Source organism: Electrona antarctica, assembly GCF_951216825.1.
Source record: "Electrona antarctica genome assembly, chromosome: 19".
Taxonomy (NCBI): Eukaryota; Metazoa; Chordata; class Actinopteri; order Myctophiformes; family Myctophidae; genus Electrona; species Electrona antarctica.
This window is the reverse complement of record NC_136800.1, coordinates 10,618,977-10,645,809: the sequence shown is the minus strand read 5'-3', so window position 1 is coordinate 10,645,809 and position 26,833 is coordinate 10,618,977. Positions and strand designations below refer to the sequence as shown.

General features: G+C 42.1%; 3 protein-coding genes and 1 pseudogene across 4 annotated transcripts; all 4 read right to left on the bottom strand.

The window, feature by feature from the left end:
• Positions 1 to 810: 810 nt before the first annotated feature.
• Positions 811 to 2,625, bottom strand: LOC306943246 (7-alpha-hydroxycholest-4-en-3-one 12-alpha-hydroxylase-like). The gene has a single exon (XM_079529466.1). It carries the CDS (start codon positions 2,505 to 2,507, stop codon positions 981 to 983), a length of 1,527 nt encoding a protein of 508 aa, XP_079385592.1. The 5' UTR covers positions 2,508 to 2,625; the 3' UTR covers positions 811 to 980.
• Positions 2,626 to 8,384: 5,759 nt separating this feature from the next.
• On the bottom strand, positions 8,385 to 10,122 carry LOC306912524 (7-alpha-hydroxycholest-4-en-3-one 12-alpha-hydroxylase-like). Its single transcript, XM_079488815.1, has one exon. The coding sequence runs from the start codon at positions 10,021 to 10,023 to the stop codon at positions 8,554 to 8,556; it is 1,470 nt and encodes a 489-aa protein (XP_079344941.1). The 5' UTR covers positions 10,024 to 10,122; the 3' UTR covers positions 8,385 to 8,553.
• Positions 10,123 to 13,045: 2,923 nt separating this feature from the next.
• Positions 13,046 to 26,474, bottom strand: LOC306943838 (5-beta-cholestane-3-alpha,7-alpha-diol 12-alpha-hydroxylase-like; annotated as a pseudogene). Its single transcript has 2 exons — positions 24,848 to 26,474; positions 13,046 to 14,258 (listed from the first exon to the last, which is right to left on the bottom strand). The product of its transcript is annotated as a 5-beta-cholestane-3-alpha,7-alpha-diol 12-alpha-hydroxylase-like (transcript).
• On the bottom strand, positions 20,459 to 22,106 carry LOC306912526 (7-alpha-hydroxycholest-4-en-3-one 12-alpha-hydroxylase-like). Its single transcript, XM_079488817.1, has one exon. The coding sequence runs from the start codon at positions 21,982 to 21,984 to the stop codon at positions 20,623 to 20,625; it is 1,362 nt and encodes a 453-aa protein (XP_079344943.1). The 5' UTR covers positions 21,985 to 22,106; the 3' UTR covers positions 20,459 to 20,622.
• Positions 26,475 to 26,833: the final 359 nt, after the last annotated feature.

The window sequence follows — 26,833 nt, the reverse complement described above, 5'->3', positions numbered from 1 at the left end:
AGCACAAAAATAAAAATACACAAAAAGTTAGAAAGAGTTAACACCTCTAAGGTTAACACGCACTAAGTCAACATGCACTAACCCCAATGACAAAACCAGATTTAGGAATGGTAAAAACATAATACCATAAATGAAACAGCATGATAACTATTTTGTACCATTTACAGCATTGTACCATATGGCAAGTGCAAAATGCAATAACTGTGAAAACAAAGACCAGCATGACTATTTGTATCCAATTCCATTATTAGACAACTTTAAAACCCATAGAATCACTTTACAGACATTAAAAACACGTAAAATAGTCTTCTCTGTTAGAGCCTCCCATCACTGGAACAGTCTCCCTACAGAAGTAAGAGAGACCTCCAACTATTTGACCTTCAAATTCAACCTGAAGAGATGGCTAAAACAAATCAAATCTGTAATCATGAGTAATTATCAGCCATATTTATCACTGGTGTAATTTCACACTTCACTCTGCGGTTGTTCTGTCCCCTGTGCAATGTTTTATTGTTCTTGTATTGTATGTGTTTTTGTATGTATAGTTTTATCATTTTTAAGAGCCTGCTCAGGGACTACAGATGTAAATTAGCTTATGGCTAACTCTGGCACATTTACATGGATGTGAAAACTGACATGTTGATTAATGAGCATTAATTGTCCCTGTCAAATAAATTAATAAATATTGGAAATGAGCATACTGTATAAACAAAAATGGAGTCGATAAATATTATAAATAAAGTCCAAGAGGGATAAGCACTCGGATCTCGAGGGAAAACAATCCATGTACAATGATGAAGGTACACTGTCTATAGCTTCCAGTAGAAAAGTTTATTCATATTAAAATGTACAAACAATGTTGTTTATCAAAAGACAGATTACAGTTATAAGAAAAGCCAGTACAGAAATCATTCTCACATGATTAATTTTATCAAGCAAAAGTGAACAATGAGAAGATGGCACTTTTGTGATTTATAGGATTAGAATCTGAGCCTGTACCTGAACTGAATGTCTCGGCTAGGGTGACCGGCTCCAAAACCCCAATATTCGATGTCATTATCAGGCATCTCCTCATCTGGCTTTTTCAGCTCCAAGTCAAAGTACATCAACATGAGGAAAATTAACTGCTTCAGCTCGTTGGTGGCAAATAATCGCCCGGGACACATGACCCCCACGTCAGCTCCCCACGGCATGTTATAATACGGCATGTTATAATACAGCTTCTTCCCTGCTTTGTAAAAATCTGTTTTCCTGCTCCCATCTGAGTTTAGAAAGCGGTCATATTTGAATGAAAGGGGCTCGGGGTATACCTCTGGGTCTGTCTGAACAGCTGTGTAAGGGAAAGGAGCCACTATGTCACCCTCACGAAAGGCGTACACACATCCATCCATCTCCAGGGTCATGTCCTGAAGCACAGCTCCTAGTAGAGGTGCACCAGACAGTCGGAGGGTCTCCTCCACGGCACTGTCCAGGACTGGTGTTCTCATCAGCATGTCTTGGGTCAGGTCGATGAGAGGGCCACCGCGCTTTACTTCTTGCCCAGTTTCTCGCAGAACCACCTCTACTTCTGCCTTGACGGCCTTCATGGCTTCGGGATGCTTCATGAGGTAGAGGAGCAGCCAAAAGGCACTGGGTCCTGCGTTGACCTGGGATAACCACAAGAGGACGACCATGTACCGGTCTTGCATAGAGTCTTTCATCCCATGCTCCTCACTCAGTTGTTGCTGTTCCCGCATCCAGCCGCTGATATTGTCCTTGGCCTTGAGATTCTGCACAGACAGAGTACTGCTGAACAGTTCCAACATCTTCTCTGCCTCCCTCTTCTCACCAGGTGACAGCCCGCCAAAGATCAGTTTGGGAAAGAGCTGGTCATATTTGCGAAACTGATAAAACAGAGCATTGGATTCGAGTCTGTCTATCTCTTTGGCTTTCTCCAAGCCTGACCCCTGGGGGGTCTCGCTGCCAAACAGAGCAAGGTATCCGGCCCTAAAGACGATGTTATAGCTGTACATAAATAGTCCATCCTCCACCCAGTCCTTTTGCTCATCACCAAGGCTATGCAGCATTAGGTCCTGCATATTATTCATCATGGCTTGTGCCATTACCGACAATCCATCCCCCATGAGGTACTTGCTGTGGGGAAAGGTCTGCTCATACTCAGTTGATTCATATCCAAACATTCTGTATAACACATGGCCAATAAATATTTTAAAGTCTAGTTTTGTGCGGGCCTCCTTAAAAACAGCCCCAAAGGACAGGGGGTCCATGATAAACGTGTAGTAAGACCCTCCCAGCTGTACCGTGAAAACGTTCCCATACTCCTGCTTCATCCTCTCCAGAAACGTTGCCATGTTCCTGCGAAACTCTAGAGCATGGCCCAGCCAGGGGATAGGTCCCCTAGCCAAAGGTGGCTCTCCGGGGCGCCGCTGACGGAATGCCCCTAGATATTCCAACCCTCCGAGTAGACAGACCAGCAAAGTAAACAGGATCCACAGAAGGACGCCCATGACTCTCTCTTCTTGCAACAGTGCAAACAGCTAGGGTCTGATCAGGTCAGGCTCAACTTTCATGTGTGGGGAAAAAACAAACTGTGCGAGTCACTCCACAAAATAGCTCCCTTGTGATTTCCAGTAATTAGGCTTAGTTTTACACAGGTGTTTGCAATACTCTTGCTGATTAGTGATTACACCTCTAGTCAGGTTCAAGGAAGCTTTGAGAAGGAAAGGACATGGTCACGTGACTGGGCTGCGCCATGACACTTTCATGGATGCTTTCATGGGAGCCAAACTACACCCGGAAGTTGCAGAATGCACTGGCGTCAATGAGAGCTCAGTGACCAGCTCATGAACAAACACTATTTCTGAATGACTGAGACCTTTTGTAAAGTAATCGCTTCTGGAAAATAACAGAAGACATGTATGATGTAACACATTATTGTCTCCACCAGGCCGAAGCCGAAGGCATGGGGAGAGAATATGTTTTGCCGTCCGTGTGTGTGTGTGTGTGTGTGTGTGCGCGCACGTTTGTCCGTCCGTCTGTTAACAGCTAATCTCCGTCACCGTTAACCCGGTCGATGCCAAATTTTGCACACACACTCCCTGGATGCCAACTATTAACCTCTGCCCCACATTTTCCAGAACGGCCTGTTATAGCGCCACCGGGAGGCTGACTTTGGAAAAACTTTTTTTTTTATATTACTCCTCCAGATTCTGTCCAAAAACCCTGAAAATCGTTACACACTAGCTATCTCTATAGTCATGTGTTCAAGACGGATCAGTCCGATATTTCCGATTCCATCCTAATTGGCTAACATTGGCTTTCAAAGTTTGCAGGATTGGCACGTTTTGAACAAAAATCCTCAAATCATGAACGGAGCGTGCAATTTACGTGAAATCTTTCACAGACTTTCCTAATAGGCTGAGGAATATATCCCACCCTTTTCACATTGGCCTGTTATGGCACCACCAACAGGTGGATTTTTACAAAACACATTTTTAGAACAAAATGCCTCAAATCATCCAATTGCCATCCAAGGCGTAAGAAGAAATGTCACCCTTTTCACATTGGCCTATTATAGCGCCACCAGGAGGCCACAACCTGACCTGCTCTGGTGGAGACCTGTGCCCCGGCCGAGGCGACTTTTTCTAGTTGTCTGCTGTGTTGCTTTTCGATGTGTACACTGTGTAATTTTATAGAGGTATGGTATCTAAAGAGCACAAAGCACCTTTTTGAACGTACCAAGTATCGCGAGACTTCTCACCGTTTCCTGTCCGTCAGTCAAATCTCGCGATACCTCCGAGCCAGAAACGATACCTGCTGCTGTTTAGATCCTCAAATAAAATTATATATTGTGCATTCTGTGCAAATCGAAAAGCAAGTGATTAGAAAACAACCTGTGATATGTCTTCTTTTATATATTCCTGAACAAATTATGCCATGTATGAGTCCAGTGTGAGTTTTGGCTCCCTGAAAGTGTCCATGAAAGTGTCATGGCGCAGCCCACTCACGTGACCATTGCCTTTCCTTCTCAAAGCTTCCTTGGTCAGGTTCAGGTCAGGTTGAAGCTGTGTGTGCGTGTGTGTGTGTGTGTGTGTGTGTGTGTGTGTGTGTGTGTGTGTGTGTGTGCGTGCGTGCGTGCGTGCGTGTGTGGTGTGGTGTCAGTGTTGGACTTATGCCACCACCTACTGGTGGGGAGTTGTTATTGAGGTGGGTCATTGTGCATCATAATTATTGTCTCCACCAGGTCGAAGGCATGGGGAGAGAGTATGGTTTGCACTCTGTCTGTCTGTCTGTCTGTCTGTCTGTCTGTCTGTCTGTCTGTCTGTCTGTCCGTCCATCCGTGTGTGTGTGTGTGTGTGTGTGTGTGTGTGTCCGTCCATTCATCTGTCCGTCCGTTACCAGCTAATCTCCGGCACCGTTAACCCAGTCGATGCCAAACTTTGCACACACACTCCCTGCTTGCTTATTATAAAGAGCTGGTGAGACAGGGGGATCCCTGTTATTGAACACTCTATAGCTATTACTAGTATCATATATAGCGCTATTTAACTCTCATTTTAACAAAACAAACATCACTTACTGCACCTTCAGAGTTATAGAAAAGCTGATTCTGCTCATTTATGTTTTATTAGATTTTTAGTTTGTTCAATTATCTGTTTTATTAGGTTTTTTTTTTTTTTTTTTTACATAAAAGAGGGACAGATGCTTGTCATTATCACCAGACCACATCTGTTGACCGTGTGTGTGTGTGTGTGTGTGTGTGTGTGTGGGTGTGTGTGTGTGTGTGTGTGTGTGTGTGTGTGTGTGTGTGTGTGTGTGTGTGTGTGTGTGTGTGTGTGTGTTCAAGAGCACATAATTTGAGGTTTCTCCCGTAAAAGGTTTTTCTTATTCTTGCCACCGTTGCCAAGCGTTTGGGGGAATGTTGGGTCTCGGTTGAGATCCGGATCTGCTTTTCGTGTAGTGTCTTGAGACAACTTACTGTGATTTAGTCAGCAGTCAGCACTATATAAATTATATTTATTAATTGATTGATGGTAATTCCAGTCTTGTGTCAGATGATGTATTATTTGCATTTTAAATTGCCTTCACTGTGCAACAATCAAAGCATAGTTTGTGCACTATTGCAAGAAACTAGGGGTTTTTCATGATTCTGAATCCATTCCAAGCATTAGTTTTGCACGAAGAACACTCCTTGGCCTAAATTCGGCCATAGGCACTTGCCCAAATGTGATGAAGTCATCACATTTGTGATGACGGCTATATGGCCGATTGCACGTGTTTTTCGTGCAAAACTAATGCTTGGAATGGATTCAGAATCATGAAAACCCCCTAGTTTGGCATGTCACATGCTACTTAAAAGCATAATGAAATTTGGAAAATGTTGCCTTATATAGGTTTTCTATGGTGTGGTCACATATACTGTAACTGGCATTAAGCTACTGATTTGGAAGAGTCATCATCCCAAAATATAAGAGACATGTAGGAATACAAAAATATCACCCGTGTGAAGTGAGGGGCGCTAATATATTAAAGTCTAACTCATGTTGATTAGATGATGTAATGGTGATGTAAAACAAACGGTGCCAACAAACATTAAACTCCATTAACAATAAAGAGACAATATGACATAATGAGGCACATTATGGCGTATATTTTCCCTTCATTGTCATTGGCGTTTACAAAACAAACATTGAACTAAAGACAAACATTAAACCTGTATATAGGAGGGGCTAGCGCCCCTCAAAAATATAAACATTTTCGTCTGAAATTTCTTTATTAGGAACAATCCCTTGAGATGAACCATCTCGTTTTCAAGGGGGTCCGCGATTCACAAAGTACACTTCATACATAAAGACACTTTTTACAGACAATTCAACCAGACAAAAACAAGACAAGACAAAACAATACAATTCATAAATAAACAAACAGGAAAAACAAAAAACAAAAACAAAACAAAATTTCACATAACGTAGACATAACACATGGATCATTGCATCATGGATCTATTACAGTGATGATTAGGGAAAACATGAACAGGTAGTCTCAAGATGAGAGGACAGCATAGTTTTAAACAAATGAAAAGATGTTATTGAACGTATATGGACAGGTAGATTGTTCCAGTCACAAGGAGCTTTGAACATGAATGATTTTTTGCCAACTGATGTGGGTATGTTAAAGTAAATCTGTGAGCAATGTCTAAGTTGATGTGTAGAAGTGTATGGTATCATAAGCTGTTTTAAATACTGTGGATAATTGAAATAAATGCATTTAAAGATGAACTGCAGCCAGTGCTGGTGTCTTCTTGAGGTGGGAGATGGTAAGTTGAGGTTTTCGTACAAGGTACAGTGGTGGGTCAAATATGGGCAGTCAAGGACAAATCTTTACGGTCACCTTAGGTGGTACCGATTCATGAAAATAACAGTGTGCAGGATTTTTCTTCATGAACATATTCCATTCCCGTGGCCTACTTGAACTTGGGAAATTTGGTATATAGTCTGTTTTTATTGGCCTAAAATATTTTCTACACACATTAATGAATCCACTTGCTGACCGGCTGTTGGTATTAATCAAAATCTTTATAAGGGTGTGAACCTACCATTAACATCCTATATTAGGCAAAAATGTCAAACTTTCCTTATGCTTTAAGTAGCATGTGGATTCATGAATGTGTGTATATAGACAATATTTTAGGCCAATAAAAAAAGTCTATATTCAAAATGTTGTACTTTAAACAAAAGAAGCCTGTTGGCTGCCGGACTACCCTCCAGTGGTCCAGGGATCACCAGTTGAAAACCCCCTGAATATAGTATGTTGGATCTAACCCGGATTCTCAAGCTTGATTTATGGTGTTGCTTGTGTGACCAGGGCAGCAGCCGGCAGGGCACTTAGGCCCTGAAACAGAATACCAGACTATACGCCACCCTGGGACTTTCACCCAGAGAATATAATATAATGCACAATACAGCTGAATACCCAGCCACAGGTTTAAATAAAGAGGAGCAGAGACGCGTTTTTCCAGTACAAATATATATTTTATTTAGGCTCAGGGCAGAATACTTAGAACGAAAATACATCGCATGGATGCAACTTAAAATGTCATCAGTCACTATAGCTTCATAATAGTACCAGTACAGTCAGGGGTGCAGTGGTGTCCACACAGGAGGAAGCCAGGGAGTGAGGGAGGTGAGGGGAAATGTAATAGTTTCACCGCCACCAAACGAGCGCAGTGTCACACTTCATTCACACTCATTGTAAAGCACAAAAATAAAAATACAAAAAGTTAGAAAAGGAGTTGCACTAACATGCACTAACCCCAATGACAAAACCTTGAATGATTACTGTTGCAGATTTACAGATTTAGGAATCGTAAAAACATAATACCATAAATGAAACAGCATGATAACTATTTTGTACCATTTACAGCATTGTATGATTGTATATGGCAAGTGCAAAATGCAATAACTGTGAAAACAAAGACCAGCATGACTATTTGTATCCAATTCCATTATTAGACAACTTTAAAACCCTGCATAGAATCACTTTACAGACATTAAAAACACTTGACCAAAAGCCCAACCATTACCACCATTGCTATAGTTTCAAAGTACAACTTCAAACATGTTGTAGATGCTCGTCTCATTTTTAAGATCTTAAATGGACTTGCACCTCCACCACTGAAACAGTTCATAGATCGAAGGGACAGTGGTGATAGAGCAACAAGGGCAACTACCAGAGGGGACCGCAAAGTGTCAAATAGACGTAGTGTGTAATCATGAGTAATTAATAATTATCATCCCTATTTATCACTGGTGTCATTTCTCACTTTACTCTGCGGTTGTTCTGTCCCCTGTGCAATGTTTTATTGTATGTGTTTTTGTATGTTATTATTTTTTTGTATTTATGGTTTTTTATTGTTCATACCAGCAGCAGTTGGTCACAACATACAATATCTCACCTATATACACACACAGGGAGAAAAGAGAAATTAGGGGGTACAAACATTTTGTTTTTCCCCTAGCGGACGACCTCCTGCCTGCCGCCCACCCCCCCTCCCTCCACCTGACAGTACAAAATGAGAATAGCTCTGTTCATCATCGGCACCCAGTATGTATGTATAGTTATCATTTTTAAGAGCCTGCTCAGGGACTACAGATGTAAATTAGCTTATGGCTAACTCTGGCACATTTACATGGATGTGAAAACTGACATGTTGATTGAGCATTAATTGTCCCTGTCAAATAAATATTGGAAATGAGCATAATTCTGCATAAACAAAAATGGAGTTGATAAATAATAATAAATAAAGTCCAAGAGGGATAAGCACTTGCATCTCGAGGAAAATAAATCCACATCCACGTACAATGATGAAGAAGGTACACGGTCTATAGCTTCCAGTAGAAAAGTTTATTCATATTAAAATGTACAAACAATGTTGTTTATCAAAAGACAGATTACAGTTATAAGAAAAGCCAGTACAGAAATCATTCTCACACGATTCATTTTATCAAGCAAAAGTGAACAATGGGAGATATGGCACTTTTGTGATTTATAGGATTAGAATCTGAGCCTGTACCTGAACTGAATGTCTCTGATAAGGTGATTGGCTCCAAAACCCAGATGTTTGATGCCAATATCATGCATCTCCTCATCTGGCCTTTTCAGCTCCAAGTCAAAGTATATCAACATGAGGAAAATTAACTGCTTCAGCTCGTTGGTGGCAAATAATCGCCCAGGACACATGGTGACCCCACCTCCCCACGGCATGTTAGAATACTTCAGCTTCTTCCCTGCTTTGTAAAAATCTGTTTTCCTGCTCCCATCTAGGTTTAGAAAGCGGTCGTATTTGAATGAAAGGGGCTCGGGGTATACCTCTGGGTCTGTCTGAACAGCTGTGTAAGGGAAAAGAGCCACTATGTCACCCTTACGAATGGCGTACTCGCGTCCATCCGCCATCGTCAGGGTCATGTCCTGAAGCACAGCTCTGTGTAGTATTGGTGTGCCAGACATTCGGAGGGTCTCCTCCACGGCACTGTCCAGGACTGGTGTTCTCATCAGCATGTCTTGGGTCAGGTCGATGAGAGGACCACCGTGCTTTACTTCTTGCCCAGTTTCTCGCAGAACCTCCTCTACTTCTGCCTTGACGGCCTTCATGGCGTCGGGATGCTTCATGAGGTAGAGGAGCAGCCAAAAGGCACAGGGTCCTGCGTTGACCTGGGATAACCACAAGAGGACGACCATGTACCGGTCTTGCATAGACTCTTTCATCCCATGCTCCTCACACAGTTGTTGCTGTTCCCGCACCCAGCCGCTGATATTGTCCTTAGCCTTGAGCTTCTGCACAGACAGAGTACTCCTGAACAGTTCTAACAGCCTCTCTGCCTCCCTCTTCTCACCAGGTGACAGCCCACCAAAGATCAGTTTGGGAAAGAGCTGGTCATATTCGCGAAACTCATAAAACAGAGCAAGATATCCGACCCTAAAGACGATGTTATAGCTGTACATAAATAGTCCATCCTCCACCAAGTCCTTTTGCTCATCACCAAGGCTATGCAGTATTAGGTCCTTCATACTCATCATGGCTTGTGTGATTACCAACAATACATCCCCCATTAGGTACTTGCTGTGGGGAAAGGTCTGATCATACTCAGTTGATTCATATCCAAACATTCTGTATAACACCTGGCCAATAAATATTTTAAAGTCTAGTTTTGTGCGGGCCTCCTTAAAAACAGCCCCAAAGGACAGGGGGTCCATGAGAAACGTGTAGTAAGACCCTCCCAGCTGTACCGTGAAAATGTCCCCATACTCCTGCTTCATCCTCTTCAGAAAAGTTGCCATGTCATTGCGAAACTCTAGGGCATGGCCCAGCCACATGGGTCCCCTATCCAAAGGTGGCTCTCTGGGGCGCCGCTGACGGAATACCCCGCCTAGATAATACAACCCTCCGGCTCCGAGTAGACAGGCCAGCAAAGCAAACAGGATCGACAGCAGGACTCCCTCCTCTTGCAACAGTGCAAACAACATGGTCTGATCAGGTCAGGCTCAACTTTCATGTGTGGGGGAAAAACAAACTGTGCTCCTCTCCCTTGTGATTTCCAGTAATTAAGAACCAGCTAGCTTTTAGGCTTATAGTTTTACACAGGTGTTTTCAATACTCTTGCTGATTAGTGATTACCTCTAGTCAGGTTCAAGGAAGCTTTGAGAAGGAAAGGACATGGTCAGGTCACGTGACTGGGCTGCGCCATGACACTTTCATGGATGCTTTCATGGGAGCCAAACTACGCTGCGTTCGAATTCATTCCCTATGCCCCATATAGTGCACTACTTTGGGGTTCCGCCATGTTGTTGTCCGAATATGTAGTGAGCATTTTTGCACCCTAATGTAGTGGACTGAAGTATCCCACAATGCACCGGGAATTGTAGGGAATATATGTTATCTAACATTATTTCATTGAATTGCGATAAATACATTAAAACCTCATTATGTAGGCAGTAATTTATTGGACTGCTGTTGCTGTTTCTGTATTGAGTTTGTGCTTGAAATGTACTGTAATTCTGCAAACTGTTAATACATATTTCAATCAATTCTGTTAACGTCCATATTGTGAGCAGAGCTTGTAGATAGGCTACTTTTGGTAATTCTTTACCAAAAGTACCCGATCTACAAGCTCACAACACGGACGTCGCGTTGCTTATAGATCGGCTATTTTTGCCGTATCTCCCCCCCCCCTGTGGTGCACTGTTTTCATATTGCTGGATAATGGATATAATATTAATTTATTGATAATAATCATAGGCCTATGTTATTTTAAAAGAATAACCTTTTTATCATAGACATATAGGCCTAAATGCCTGCAAACATATTTTCATTAACCTATTTTTTTCTTTATTCATCCATAAATTTAAAAATAATTTAACAAACTGTCCTTGCAGGGAGGTGACAGCCTGCAGTCACTGACTGTCTGTTCCTAGCAAAAATTCAGCAGCAGTGTTTTGACTGGTTTCTTGTAGTCAGTTGATTCTTCATATCCAAATGAGTGAAACGGCCGGGATGATTTGTTTATTTTTCATACAGTTCTTTTTGAGGCGATCTGAAAAAACCCTATGGGGATTACAATGCAAATAAAAAGTACATGAACCCGCAGACCTATAGCGCCCTCTACCGATATTGACGTCAGAGTCGGTGAGAACAACCCTAGCAATTCGAACGCAGCCGGAAGTTGCAGAATGCACTGGAGTCAATGAGAGCTCAGTGACCAGCACAAACATTATTTTTTTAATGACTGAGACCTTTTGTAAAGTAATCGCTTCTGGAAAATAACAGAAGACATGTATGATGTAACACATTATTGTCTCCACCAGGCCGAAGGCATGGGGAGAGAGTATGTTTTGCACTCCGTCCGTCCGTGTGTGTGTGTGTGTGTGAGACGTGTGTGTGTCACGTGCGTGTGTGTGTGTGTGTGTGTGTGTGTGTGTGTGTGTGTGTGTGTGTTTTCTATGGTGTGGTCACATATACTGTAACTGGCATTAATTAAGCTACTGATTTGGAAGAGTCATCATCCCAAAATATAAACTAGACAACTAGAAATCTCACCCGTGTGAAGTGAGGGGCGCCGCCGCTAATATATTAAAGTCTAACTCATGTTGATTAGGTGATGTAAAACAAACGGTGCCAACACAAACATTAAACGCCATTAACAATAAAGAGACAATATGACATAATGAGGCACATTATGGCGTATATTTTCCCTTCATTGTCAAAGGTGTGTACTTTTTAAACTTTCGTTTCCCCCTCTCTTTTCTTCCTTGGCGGATCTCAAAGCTACAGATCGAGACAAATGATCTGTGCATTTATTTGCAATTGTTTTATTTTATTTATAATAAAACAATTCATTTGCAATAGTATTACTATTTAAATCTAATTCATTGTATCACCCAGGCCCAGCGCTAGACCTAGAATGCCTGTGATCATTTAATTAACTTCGTAAATTTTCATGTATCATAGGCATAGAACGGTCGCTACTGTCCCTGGTTGAATTCAATTGTGTGTGGCCTGAATGTGATAAATGCTCCGTTTGTACTCACCCATTAAATAATTCCAAAAACGTGGAATGAAATATGGTCCTCTAGTTTTATATCCATGTGAAAGTTCTGGCACAAAACGTGTATTTAGTCAATTATCTCCACTTTTTCAAGAGATTCACACGGACGTCTTTCTCTCCGGGCGAGGGGGGGACTGGAATGATCGATGAACTGATTTTAGACGTCATCACCAATTGACAAGGGAAACACAAAAGTTTGGGTCACACAATTGGCAGGTGAGCACATTACACCTGTCCTTGCGGCTCTTCATTGGTTACCTGTACGTTTTAGAATAGATTTTAAGATTTTATTACTTGTTTTTAAAGCTCTAAATGGTCTGGCACCTGCTTACATCCGAAATCTTTTAACTCCCTACAAGCCTGGCCGCTGCCTGAGATCATCCAGCTTAACCCTATTAAAGGTTCCAAAATCTCGCCTTATCACAAAAGGCGACCGGGCCTTTGCTGTACGGGCCCCTCGGCTGTGGAACTCACTGCCTGAGGATCTCAGGCTGGCAAACTCCGTATCCTCTTTTAAATCGCGGTTAAAAACTCACCTTTATTGCACAGCCTTTTTATGAAATGTTTTAAATTGTGTTTATTTTGTTTTATTCTTATTGTATTATTTTACTGCTATTATTATCTGTAAAGCACTTTGTAAACTTGTTTTTGGAAAGGTGCTATATAAATAAAGTTATTATTATTATTATTATAATATTACCGGTACAGTCAGGGGTGCAGTGGTGTCCACACAGGAGGAAGCCAGGGAGTGAGGGAGGTCCCTGTCAAATAAATTAATTTATATTGGCAATGAGCATAATATAGTATAAACAAAAATAGAGTTGATAAATAATAATAAATAAAGTCCAAAGGGATAAGCACTTGCATCTCGAGGAAAATAAATCCACGTACAATGATGAAGAAGGTACACGGTCTATAGCTTCCAGTAGAAAAGTTTATTAATATCAAAATGTACAAACAATGTTGTTTATCAAAAGACAGATTACAGTTATAAGAAAGGCCAGTACAGATCATCATTCTCACATGATTCATTTTATCAAGCAAAAGAGAGAGATATGGCACTTTTGTGATTTATAGGATTAGAATCTGAGCCTGTGCCTGAACTGAATGTCTCTGCTAGGGTGAGCGGCTCCAAAACCCTGATGTTTGTTGTCAGGCATCTCCTCATCTGGCTTTTTCAGCTCCAAGTCAAAGTATATCAACATGAGGAAAATGAACTGCTTCAGCTCGTTGGTGGCAAATAATCGCCCAGGACACATGGTGACACCACCTCCCCACGGCATGTTATAATACTTCAGCTTCTTCCCTGCTTTCTGTTTTCCTGCTCCCATCTGGGTTTATAAAGCGGTCGTATTTAAATGAAAGGGGCTTGGGGTATACATCTGGGTCTGTCTGAACAGCTGTGTAAGGGAAAAGAGCCACTATGTCACCCTCACGAATGGCATACTCGCGTCCATCCGCCATCTTCAGCGTCATGTCCTGAAGCACAGCTCTGTGTAGTAGAGGTGTACCAGACAGTCGGAGGGTCTCCTCCACGGCACTATCCAGGACTGGTGTTCTCATCAGCATGTCTTTGGTCAGGTCGATGAGAGGGCCACCGCGCTTTACTTCTTGCCCAGTTTTCCGCAGAACCTCCTCTACCTCTGCCTTGATGGCCTTCATGGCCTCTGGATGCTTCATGAGGTAGAGGAGCAGCCAAAAGGCACTGGGTCCTGTGTTGATCTGGGATAACAAGAGGACGACCATGTACCGGTCTTGCATAGATTCCTTCATCCCATGCTCCTCCCTCAGTTGTTGCTGTTTCCGCACCCAGCCGCTGATATTGTCCTTAGCCTTGAGCTTCTGCACAGACAGAGTACTCCTGAACAGTTCCAACAGCTTCTCTGCCTCCCTCTTCTCACCAGGTGACAGCCCGCCATAGAGAAGTTTGGGAAAGAGCTGGTCATATTTGCAAAACTCATAAAACAGAGCATTGGATTTGAGTCTGTCTATCTCTTTGGCTTTCTCCAAGCCCCCTGACCCCTGGGGGGTCTCGTTGCCAAACAGAGCAAGGTATCCGGCCCTAAAGACGATGTTATAGCTGTACATAAATAGTCCATCCTCCACCCAGTCCTTTTGCTCATCACCAAGGCTATGCAGCATTATAGTACAGGAAATCTATGTAAAATACAGGATCAACCTCTAACTAATTGCAAAAAAACCGAACTCAGCTGATTTTGTATCTTCAATATATCCTGAATAACAGAAAGAAAGTTGCCTGGAATTGTCTGAGGGGAAAGTGTTGATTCATTGGGCTAAATTTGGGCATAGCAACTTGCCCAAATGTGCTGACCTCATTACATTTTGGCAAGTTGCTATGGCCAAATTTAGCCCAATGAGTGTTTTTATGCAAAACTAATGCTTGGAATGGCTTCAACATCATGACAACAACCTAGTTTGATATGTCACATGCTACTTAAAGCATAAGGAAATTTAGAAAATATTGCCTTATAATAGGATGTCAATGGTGGCCAGACTGTACAGGCCATTTTCAACACTTTCCCCTCAGACAATTCCAGGCAACTTTCTTTCTGTTATTCAGGATATATTGAAGATGCAAAATCAGTTGAGTTTGGTTTTTTTGCAATTAGTTAGAGGTCAAATTACATTATTACTGGACTATTAGGTCCTGCATATTACTCATCATGGCTTGTGTGATTACCGACAATCCATCCCCCATTAGGTACTTGCTGTGGGGAAAGGTCTGCTCATACTCAGTTGATTCATATCCAAGCATTCTGTAGAACTTCTGGCTAATATAAGTCTAGTTTTGTGCGGGCCTCCTTAAAAACAGCCCCAAAGGACAGGGGGTTCATGAGAAACGTGTAGTAAAACCCTCCCAGCTGTACCGTGAAAATGTCCCCATACTCTAGGACATGGCCCAGCCAGGGGATGGGTCCCCTAGCCAAAGGTGGCTCTCCGGGGAGCCGCTGACGGAATGCCCCTAGATTCTAGGGGCATTCCGTCAGCGGCGCCCCGGAGAGCCACCCTAGATAATACAACCCTCCGAGTAGACAGGCCAGCAAAGCACACAGGATCGACAGCAGGATGCCCATGACTCCCTCCTCTTGCAACAGTGCAAACAACATGATCTGATCAGGTCAGGCTCAACTTTCATGTGTGGGCTAAAAACTAAAACTGTGCTCCTATCTCCCTTGTGATTTTCAGTAATTAAGAACCACCTAGCTTTTAGGCTTAGTTTTACACAGGTGTTTTCAATAATCTTGCTGATTAGTGATTACACCTCTAGTCAGGTTCAAGGAAGCTTTGAGAAGGAAAGGACATGGTCACGTGACTGGGCTGCGCCATGACACTTTCATGGATGCTTTCATGGGAGCCAAACTACACCCGGAAGTTGCAGAATGCACTGGAGTCAATGAGAGCTCAGTGACCAGCTCATGAACAAACTATTTCTGAATGACTGAGATCTTTTGTAAAGTAATCGCTTCTGGAAAATAACAGAAGACATGTATGATGTAACACATTATTGTCTCCACCAGGCCGAAGCCGAAGGCATGGGGAGAGAGTATGTTTTGCACTCCGTCCGTGTGTGTGTGTATGTGTGTGTATGTGTGAGTGTGTGTGTGTGTGTCCGTCCGTCCGACTGTTAACAGCTAATCTCCGGCACCGTTAATCCGGTCGATGCCAAATTTTGCACACACACTCCCTGGATACCAACGATGAACCTATGCCCCAAATTTTCCAGAACGGCCTGTTATAGCGCCACCAGGAGGCTGACTTTGGAAAAACACATTTCTTGATATTACTCCTCCAGATTCTGTCCAAAAACCCCGCACATCGTTACACACTATCTCTATAGTCATGTGTTCAAGTCGGTTCTGTCCGATATTTCAGATTCCATCCTAATTGGCTAACATTGGCTTTCAAAGTTTGCAGGATTGGCACGTTTTGAACAAAAATCCTCAAATCATGAACGGAGCGTGCAATTTACGTGTGGTGTCAGTGTTGGACTTATGGCACAACCGCACCTACTGGTGGGGAGTTGTTATTGAGGTGTGTCATTGTGCATCATAATTATTGTCTCCACCAGGTCGAAGGCATGGGGAGAGAGTATGTTTTGCACTCTGTCTGTCCGTCCATCCGTGTGTCCATCCGTGTGTCCGTCCGTCCATCCGTGTGTGTGTGTGTGTGTGTGTGTGTGTGTGTGTGTGTGTGTGTGTGTGTGTGTGTGTGTGTGTGTGTGTGTGTGTGTGTGTGTGTGTGTGTGTGTCCATCCGTCCGTTACCAGCTAATCTCCGGCACTGTTAAAGGGTAAGACCACTTTTGTAGAGGTTTGTGTTGTGTAGTTACCTTGCCATGATGTAACTCCAAATGTGGACAAGAAATCAAAAATAATTTCTCCAGTGATTAGAAATTGATAATTCAAAATATGCTCCTCATTGACTTACATTGTACGCTGAAACAGCTCTCAAAGTCACTCTTTTAGTACGTAAACAAACACAAACAAAGTTGTTTCAGACAATATGGAGCAACACCAAAACTCATGTGGTTTTATTTTTTCATAAAAATGTTAACTTCCTGTTGATTTGTCCATTTTTATTCAGAAGAAAACCCGGACTGGATCCATGGATCCGGATCCAGATCTTCATATAGTAAAATCAACAGGAAGTTACCATTTTTATGAAGAAATAAAACCACATGAGTTTTGGTGTTGCTCTATATTGTCTGAAACAACTTTGTTTGTGTTTGTTTACGTACTAAAAGAGTGACTTTGAGAGCTGTTTCAGCGTACAATGTAAGTCAATGAGGAGCATATTTTGAATTATCAATTTCTAATCACTGGAGAAATTATTTTTGATTTCTTGTCCACATTTGGAGTTACATCATGGCAAGGTAACTACACAACCCAAACCTCTACAGAAGTGGTCTTACCCTTTAACAATAATTAATAATTACAATAATTACTATTATCATAATATAGCGCTATTTAATTCTTATTTTAACAAACACAAATATCACTTACTGCACCTTTAGAGTCATAGAAAAGTTGATTCTGCTCATTTATGTTTTATTAGATTTTTAGTTTGTTCAATTATTTGTTTTATTAGGTTTTTTTTTACATAAACGGACAGATGCTTGTCATTATCACCAGACCACATCTGTTGACCGTATGCGTGTGTGTTTTTGTGTTTTTGTGTGTGTGTGTGTGTGTGTGTGTGTGTGTGTGTGTGTGTGTGTGTCCGTCCATCCGTCCGTTACCAGCTAATCTCCGGCACTGTTAACAATAATTAATAATTACAATAATTACTATTATCATAATATAGCGCTATTTAATTCTTATTTTAACAAACCAAATATCACTTACTGCACCTTTAGAGTCATAGAAAAGTTGATTCTGCTCATTTATGTTTTATTAGATTTTTAGTTTGTTCAATTATTTGTTTTATTAGTTTTTTTTTTACATAAACGGGCAGATGCTTGTCATTATCACCAGACCACATCTGTTGACCGTATGTGTGTGTGTGTGTGTGTGTGTGTGTGTGTGTGTGTGTGTGTGTGTGTGTAGTACAAGAGCACATCATTTGAGGTTTCTCCCGTAAAAGGTTTTTCTTATTCTTGCCACCGTTGCCAAGCGTTTGGGGGAATGTTGGGTCTCGGTAGAGATCCGGATCTGCTTTTCGTGTAGTGTCTTGAGACAACTTACTGTGATTTGGTCAGCACTATATAAATTATATTTATTAATTGATTGATGGTAATTCCCGTCTTGTGTCAAGATGATGCATTATTTGCATTACCCTAACCCTTCACTGTGCAACAATCAAAGCATAGTTTGTGCACTATTGCAAGAACCTAGGGGGTTTTCATGATTCTGAATCCATTCCAAACATTAGTTTTGCACGAAAAACACTCCTTGTTCGGCCATAGGCACTTGCCCAAATGTGATGAAGTCATCACATTTGTGATGACGGCTATGGCCGATTGGCCGTTTTTAGCCCAAGGAGTGTTTTTCGTGCAAAACTAATGCTTGGAATGGATTCAGAATCATGAAAACCCCCTAGTTTGGCATGTCACATGCTACTTAAAAGCATAATGAAATTTGGAAAATGTTGCCTTATATAGGTTTTCTATGGTGTGGTCACATATACTGTAACTGGCATTAAGCTACTGATTTGGAAGAGTCATCATCCCAAAATATAAGAGACATGTAGGAATACAAAAATATCACCCGTGTGAAGTGAGGGGCGCTAATATATTAAAGTCTAACTCATGTTGATTAGGTGATGTAATGGTGATGTAAAACAAACGGTGCCAACACAAACATTAAACTCCATTAACAATAAAGAGACAATATGACATAATGAGGCACATTATGGTGTATATTTTCCCTTCATTGTCAATGGCGTTTACAAAACAAGCATTGAACTAAAGACAAACATTAAACTAGCGCCCCTCAAAAATATAAACATTTTACGGTCACCTTAGGTGGTACCAATTCATGAAAATAGCAGTGTGCAGGATTTTTCTTCATGAACATATTCCATTCCCGTGGCCTACTTGAACTTTTACCATAGCCCGGCAGTCGGGGTTGTGGAGTGGGAAATTTTATAGGGATGTGAACCTACCATTAACATCCTATATTAGGCAAAAATTTCAAACTTTCCTTATGCTTTAAGTAGCATGTGGATTCATGAATGTGTGTATATAGACAATATTTTAGGCCAATAAAAAAAAGTCTATATTCAAAATGTTGTACTTTAAACAAAAGAAGCCTGTTGGCTGCCGGACTACCCTCCAGTGGTCCAGGGATCACCAGTTGAAAACCCCCTGAATATAGTATGTTGGATCTAACCCGGAATCTCAAGCTTGATTTATGGTGTTGCTTGTGTGACCAGGGCAGCAGCCGGCAGGGCACTTAGGCCCTGAAACAGAATACCAGACTATACGCCACCCTGGGACTTTCACCCAGAGAATGTAATATAATGCACAATACAGCTGAATACCCAGCCACAGGTTTAAATAAAGAGGAGCAGAGACGCGTTTTTCCCAGTACAAAAATATAATATTGTATTTAGGCTCAGGGTAGAATACTTATACTTTAATCACTTAAAAAAGGAAGGGTCATCAGGTTAGAAATGTATTTGAACAACCTATTTTAAAGGCGATGACTACAAAATGTATCAGAAACAAGGTTAAAATGTCATCAGTCACTATAGCTTCATAATATTACCGGTACAGTCAGGGGTGCAGTGGTGTCTACACAGGAGGAAGCCAGGGAGTGAGGGAGGTGAGGGGAAATGTAATAGTTTCACCGCCACCAAACGAGCTTACAGTCACACTTCATTCACACTCACTGTAAAGCACAAAAATAAAAATACACAAAAAGTTAGAAAAAGAGTTAACATGCACTAACCCCAATGACAAAACCTTGAATGATTACTGTTGCAGATTTAGGAATTGTAAAAACAGAATACCATAAATGAAACAGCATGTTAACTATTTTGTACCATTTACAGCATTGTATGATTGTATATGGCAAGTGCAAAATGCAATAACTGTGAAAACAAAGACCAGCATGACTATTTGTATCCAATTCCATTATTAGACAACTTTAAAACCCATAGAATCACTTTACAGACATTAAAAACACTTGACCAAAAGCCCAACCATTACCACCATTGCTATAGTTCAAAAGTACAACTTCAAACATGTTGTAGATGCTCGTCTCATTTTTAAGATCTTAAATGGACTTGCACCTCCACCACTGAAACAGTTCATAGATAGAAGGGACAGTGGTGACAGAGCAACAAGGGCAACTACCAGAGGGGACCGCGAAGTGCCAAATAGACAGTGTGTTTGGTAAAACAGTCTTCTCTGTTAGAGCCTCCCATCACTGGAACAGTCTCCCTACAGAAGTAAGAGAAACCTCCAACTATTTGACCTTCAACCTGAAGAGGTGGCTAAAAACAAATCAAATCTGTAATCATGAGTAATTATCATCCCTATTTATCACTGGTGTCATTTCTCATTTTACTCTGCGGTTGTTCTGTCCCCTGTTTTATTGTTCTTGTATTGTATGTGTTTTTGTATGTATAGTTATATCATTTTTAAGTTTAATTTTGCTCAGGGACTACAGATGTAAATTAGCTTATGGCTAACTCTGGCACATTTACATGGATGTGAAAACTGACATGTTGATTAATGATCATTAATTGTCCCTGTCAAATAAATATTGGAAATGAGCATAATACTGTATAAACAAAAATGGAGTCGATAAATATTAGAAATAAAGTCCAAGAGGGATAAGCACTCGGATCTCGAGGGAAGAAAATCCATGTACAATGAAGGTACACGGTCTATAGCTTCCAGTAGAAAAGTTTATTCATATTAAAATGTACAAACAATGTTGTTTATCAAAAGACAGATTACAGTTATAAGAAAAGCCAGTACAGAAATTCACATGATTAATTTTATCAAGCAAAAGTGAACAATGAGAGATATGGCACTTTTGTGATTTATAGGATTAGAATCCGAGCCTGTACCTGAACTGAATGTCTCTGATAAGGTGAGAGTCTCCAAAAACCAGATGTTTGATGTCAATATCAGGCATCTCCTCATCTGGCTTTTTCAGCTCCAAGTCAAAGTATATCAACACGAGGAAAATTAACTGCTTCAGCTCGTTGGTGGCAAATAATCGCCCAGGACACATGGTGACCCCACCTCCCCACGGCATGTTATAATACTTCAGCTTCTTCCCTGCTTTGTAAAAATCTGTTTTCCTGCTCCCATCTAGGTTTAGAAAGCGGTCATATTTGAATGAAAGGGGCTCGGGGTATACCTCTGGGTCTGTCTGAACAGCTGTGTAAGGGAAAAGAGCCACTATGTCACCCTCACGAATGGCGTACTCGCGTCCATCCGCCATCTTCAGGGTCATGTCCTGAAGCACAGCTCTGTGTAGTAGAGGTGTACCAGACAGTCGGAGGGTCTCCTCCACGGCACTGTCCAGGACTGGTGTTCTCATCAGCATGTCTTGGGTCAGGTCGATGAGAGGGCCACCGTGCTTTACTTCTTGCCCAGTTTCTCGCAGAACCTCATCTACTTCTGCCTTGACGGCCTTCATGGCGTCGGGATGCGTCATGAGGTAGAGGAACAGCCAAGAGGCAATGGGTCCTGCGTTGACCTGGGATAACCACAAGAGGACGACCATGTACCGGTCATGCATAGACTCTTTCATCCCATGCTCCTCACACAGTTGTTGCTGTTCCCGCACCCAGCCACTGATATTGTCCTTAGCCTTGAGCTTCTGCACAGACAGAGTACTCCTGAACAGTTCCAACAGCCTCTCTGCCTCCCTCTTCTCAGCAGGTGACAGCCCGCCAAAGAGAAGTTTGGAAAAGAGCTGGTCATATTCACGAAACTCATAAAACAGAGCAAGAGATCCGACCCTAAAGTCAATGTCCTGCATACTCATCATGGCTTGTGTGATAACCAACAATACATCCCCGATGTACTTGCTGTGGGGAAAGGTCTGATCATACTCAGTTGATTCATATCCAAACATTCTGTATAACACCTGGCCAATACATATTTTAAAGTCTAGTTTTGTGCGGGCCTCCTTAAAAACAGCCCCAAAGGACAGGGGGTCCATGAGAAACGTGTAGTAAGACACTCCCAGCTGTACCGTGAAAATGTCCCCATACTCCTGCTTCATCCTCTCCAGAAAAGTTGCCATGTCCCTGTGAAACTCTAGGGTATGGCCCAGCCGGAAGGGTCCCCTATCCAAAGGTGGCTCGCTGGGGCGCCGCTGACGGAATAGCCCTAGATAATACAACACTCCGAGTAGACAGGCCAGCAAAGCAAACAGGATCGACAGCAGGTCGCCCATGACTCTCTTCTTGCAACAGTGCAAACAGCTAGGGTCTGATCAGGTCAGGCTCAACTTTCATGTGTGGGGAAAAAACAAACTGTGCTCCGGCCTCTCCCTTGTGATTTCCAGTAATTAAGAACCAGCTAGCTTTTAGGCTTATAGTTTTACACAGGTGTTTTCAATACTCTTGCTGATTAGTGATTACCTCTAGTCAGGTTCAAGGAAGCTTTGAGAAGGAAAGGACATGGTCACGTCACGTGACTGGGCTGCGCCATGACACTTTCATGGATGCTTTCATGGGAGCCAAACTACACCCGGAAGTTGCAGAATGCACTGGAGTCAATGAGAGCTCAGTGACCAGCACAAACATTATTTTTGAATGACCTTTTGTAAAGTAATCGTTTCTGGAAAATAACAGAAGACATGTATGATGTAACACATTATTGTCTCCACCAGGCCGAACTAAGGCATGGGGAGAGAGTATGTTTTGCACTTCGTCCGTCCGTGTGTGTGTGTGTGTGTGTGTGTACTGTGTGTGTGTGTGTGTGTGTGTGTGTGTGTGTGTGTGAGTGTGTGTGTGTGTGTTTTTTCTATGGTGTGGTCACATATACTGTAACTGGCATTAATTAAGCTACTGATTTGGAAGAGTCATCATCCCAAAATATAAACTAGACATGTAGGAATAGAAAAATCTCACCCGTGTGAAGTGAGGGGCGCCGCCGCTAATATATTAAAGTCTAACTCATGTTGATTAGGTGATGTAAAACAAACGGTGCCAACACAAACATTAAACGCCATTAACAATAAAGAGACAATATGACATAATGGAGGCACATTATGGCGTATATTTTCCCTTCATTGTCAAAGGTGTTTACAAAACAAACATTGAACTAAAGACAAACATTAAACCTGTATATAGGAGGGGCTAGCGCCCCTCAAAAATACAAACATTTTACGGTCACCTTAGGTGGTACCGATTCATGAAAATAGCACTGTGCAGGATTTTTCTTCATGAACATATTCCATTCCCGTGGCCTACTTGAACTTTTACCATAGTCCGGCAGTCGGGGTTGTGGAGTGGGAAATTTGGTATATAGTCTTTTTTATTGGCCTAAAATATTTTCTACACACATTAATGAATCCACTTGCTGACCGGCTGTTGGTATTAATCAAAATCTTTATAAGGGTGTGAACCTACCATTAACATCCTATATTAGGCAAAAATGTCAAACTTTCCTTATGCTTTAAGTAGCATGTGGATTCATGAATGTATGTATATAGACAATATTTTAGGCCAATAAAAAAAGTCTATATTCAAAATGTTGCACTTAAAACAAAAGAAGCCTGTTGGCTGCCGGACTACCCTCCAGTGGTCCAGGGATCACCAGTTGAAAACCCCCTGAATATAGTATGTTGGATCTAACCCGGATTCTCAAGCTTGATTTATGGTGTTGCTTGTGTGACCAGGGGAGCAGCCGGCAGGGCACTTAGGCCCTGAAACAGAATACCAGACTATACGCCACCCTGGGACTTTCACCCAGAGAATATAATATAATGCACAATACAGCTGAATACCCAGCCACAGGTTTAAATAAAGAGGAGCAGAGACGTGTTTTTCCCAGTACAAAAATATAATATTTGATTTAGGCTCAGGGTAGAATACTTATACTTTAATCACTTAAAAAAGGAAGGGTCATCAGGTTAGAAATGTATTTGAACAACCTATTTTAAAGGCGATGACTACAAAATGTATCAGAAACAAGGTTAAAATGTCATCAGTCACTATAGCTTCATAATATTACCGGTACAGTCAGGGGTGCAGTGGTGTCTACACAGGAGGAAGCCAGGGAGTGAGGGAGGTGAGGGGAAATGTAATAGTTTCACCGCCACCAAACGAGCGCACAGTCACACTTCATTCACACTCACTGTTAGGAATTGTAAAAACAGAATACCATAAATGAAACAGCATGATAACTATTTTGTACCATTTACAGCATTGTATGATTGTATATGGCAAGTGCAATAACTGTGAAAAAGAGCATCATAACTTTAAAACCCATAGAATCACATTAAAAACACTTGACCAAAAGCCCAACCATTATTTGCCACCATTGCCATATAGTTCAAAAGTACAACTTATTTAATTTTGACAGCTTCAAACATTTAACAGATGCTTGTCTAATTTTTAAGATCTTAAATGGACTTGCACCTCCACCACTGAAACAGTTCATAGATCGAAGGGACAGTGGTGATAGAGCAACAAGGGCAACTATCAGAGGGGACCGCAAAGTGCCAAATAGACGTAGTGTGTTTTGTAAAACAGTCTTCTCTGTAAGAGCCTCCCATCACTGGAACAGTCTCCCTACAGAAGTAAGAGAGACCTCCAACTATTTGACCTTCAAATTTAACCTGAAGAGGTGGCTAAAAACAAATCAAACCTGTAATCATGAGTAATTATCAGCCCTATTCATCACTGGTGTCATTTCTCACTTCACTCTGCAGTTGTTCTGTCCCCTATGCAATGTTTTATTGCACAGGGGACAATTGTCCCTGTCAAATAAATACATTTATATTGGCAATGAGCATAATACTGTATAATTTTTTTTTATAAATAATAATAATATAAATAAAGTCCAAGAGGGATAAGCGCTTGCATCTCAAGGAAAATAAATCCACATACAATGATGAAGAAGGTACACGGTCTATAGCTTCCAGTAGAACAGTTTATTAATATTAAAATGTACAAACAATGTTGTTTATCAAAAGACAGATTACAGTTATAAGAAAGGCCAGTACAGATAATCATTCTCACATGATTCATTTTATCAAGCAAAAGTGAACAATGAGAGATATGGCACTTTTGTGATTTATAGGATTAGAATCTGAGCCTGTGCCTGAACTGAATGTCTCTGCTAGGGTGAGCGGCTCCAAAACCCTGATGTTTGTTGTCAGGCATCTCCTCATCTGGCTTTTTCAGCTCCAAGTCAAAGTATATCAACATGAGGAAAATGAACTGCTTCAGCTCGTTGGTGGCAAATAATCGCCCAGGACACATGGTGACCCCACCTCCCCACGGCATGTCATAAGACTTCAGCTTCTTCCCTGCTTTGTAAAAATGTGTTTTCCTGCTCCCATCTGGGTTTAGAAAGCGGTCATATTTGAATGAAAGGGGCTCGGGGTATAGCTCTGGGTCTGTCTGAACAGCTGTGTAAGGGAAAAGAGCCACTATGTCACCCTCACGAATGGCGTACTCACGTCCATCCGCCATCTTCAGGGTCATGTCCTGAAGCACAGCTCTGTGCAGTAGAGGTGTACCAGACAGTCGGAGGGTCTCCTCCACGGCACTGTCCAGGACTGGTGTTCTCATCAGCATGTCTTGGGTCAGGTCGATGAGAGGACCACCGTGCTTTCCTTCTTGCCCAGTTTCTCGCAGAACCTCCTCTACTTCTGCCTTGACGGCCTTCATGGCTTCGGGATGCTTCATGAGGTAGAGGAGCAGCCAAAAGGCACTGGGTCCTGCGTTGACCTGGGATAACCACAAGAGGACGACCATGTACCGGTCTTGCATAGACTCTTTCATCCCATGCTCCTCACTCAGTTGTTGCTGTTCCCGCATCCAGCCGCTGATATTGTCCTTAGCCTTGAGCTTCTGCACAGACAGAGTACTGCTGAACAGTTCCAACAGCTTCTCTGCCTCCCTCTTCTCACCAGGTGACAGCCCGAAGATCAGTTTGGGAAAGAGCTGGTCATATTTGCGAAACTCATAAAACAGAGCATTGGATTCGAGTCTGTCTATCTCTTTGGCTTTCTCCAAGACTGACCCCTGGGGGGTCTCGCTGCCAAACAGAGCAAGGTATCCGGCCCTAAAGACGATGTTATAGCTGTACATAAATAGTCCATCCTCCAACCAGTCCTTTTGCTCATCACCAAGGCTATGCAGCATTAGGTCCTGCATATTATTCATCATGGCTTGTGCCATTACCGACAATCCATCCCCCATGAGGTACTTGCTGGGGTGAAAGGTCTGCTGATACTCAGTTGATTCATATCCAAACATTCTGTATAACACATGGCCAATAAATATTTTAAAGTCTAGTTTTGTGCGGGCCTCCTTAAAAACAGCCCCAAAGGACAGGGGTTCCATGATAAACGTGTAGTAAGACCCTCCCAGCTGTACCGTGAAAACGTCCCCATACTCCTGCTTCATCCTCTCCAGAAACGTTGCCATGTTCCTGCGAAACTCTAGAGCATGGCCCAGCCAGGGGATAGGTCCCCTAGCCAAAGGTGGCTCTCCGGGGCGCCGCTCACGGAATGCCCCTAGATAATTCAACCCTCCGAGTAGACAGACCAGCAAAGCAAACAGGATCGACAGAAGGACGCCCATGACTCTCTCTTCTTGCAACAGTGCAAACAGCTATAGGGTCTGATCAGGTCAGGCTCAACTTTCATGTGTGGGGAAAAAACAAACTGTGCGAGTCACTCCACAAAATCACTCCCTTGTGATTTCCAGTAATTAAGAACCAGCTAGCTTTTAGGCTTAGTTTACACAGGTGTTTGCAATACTCTTGCTGATTAGTGATTACACCTCTAGTCAGGTTCAAGGAAGCTTTGAGAAGGAAAGGACATGGTCACGTGACTGGGCTGCGCCATGACACTTTCATGGATGCTTTCATGGGAGCCAAACTACACCCGGAAGTTGCAGAATGCACTGGCGTCAATGAGAGCTCATTATACCACAGGTCGTTTCGAGGAAGCAATCTGATTGGTTGAAACAGCCTTCTAGCCGTGGGTTAAACCAGCACCATTCACCACCTAATCAAAACAAAGAATTCAGCTGCTCTGTTCTCCCAGAGCGCTAGCAAACTCG

What these genes read in the sequence shown, in the direction of transcription:
- LOC306943246 (XM_079529466.1), bottom strand. Translation starts at nt 2,507, where the DNA reads ATGGGCGTCCTTCTGTGGATCCTGTTTACTTTGCTGGTCTGTCTACTC.
- LOC306912524 (XM_079488815.1), bottom strand. Translation starts at nt 10,023, where the DNA reads ATGTTGTTTGCACTGTTGCAAGAGGAGGGAGTCCTGCTGTCGATCCTG.
- LOC306912526 (XM_079488817.1), bottom strand. Translation starts at nt 21,984, where the DNA reads ATGGGCGACCTGCTGTCGATCCTGTTTGCTTTGCTGGCCTGTCTACTC.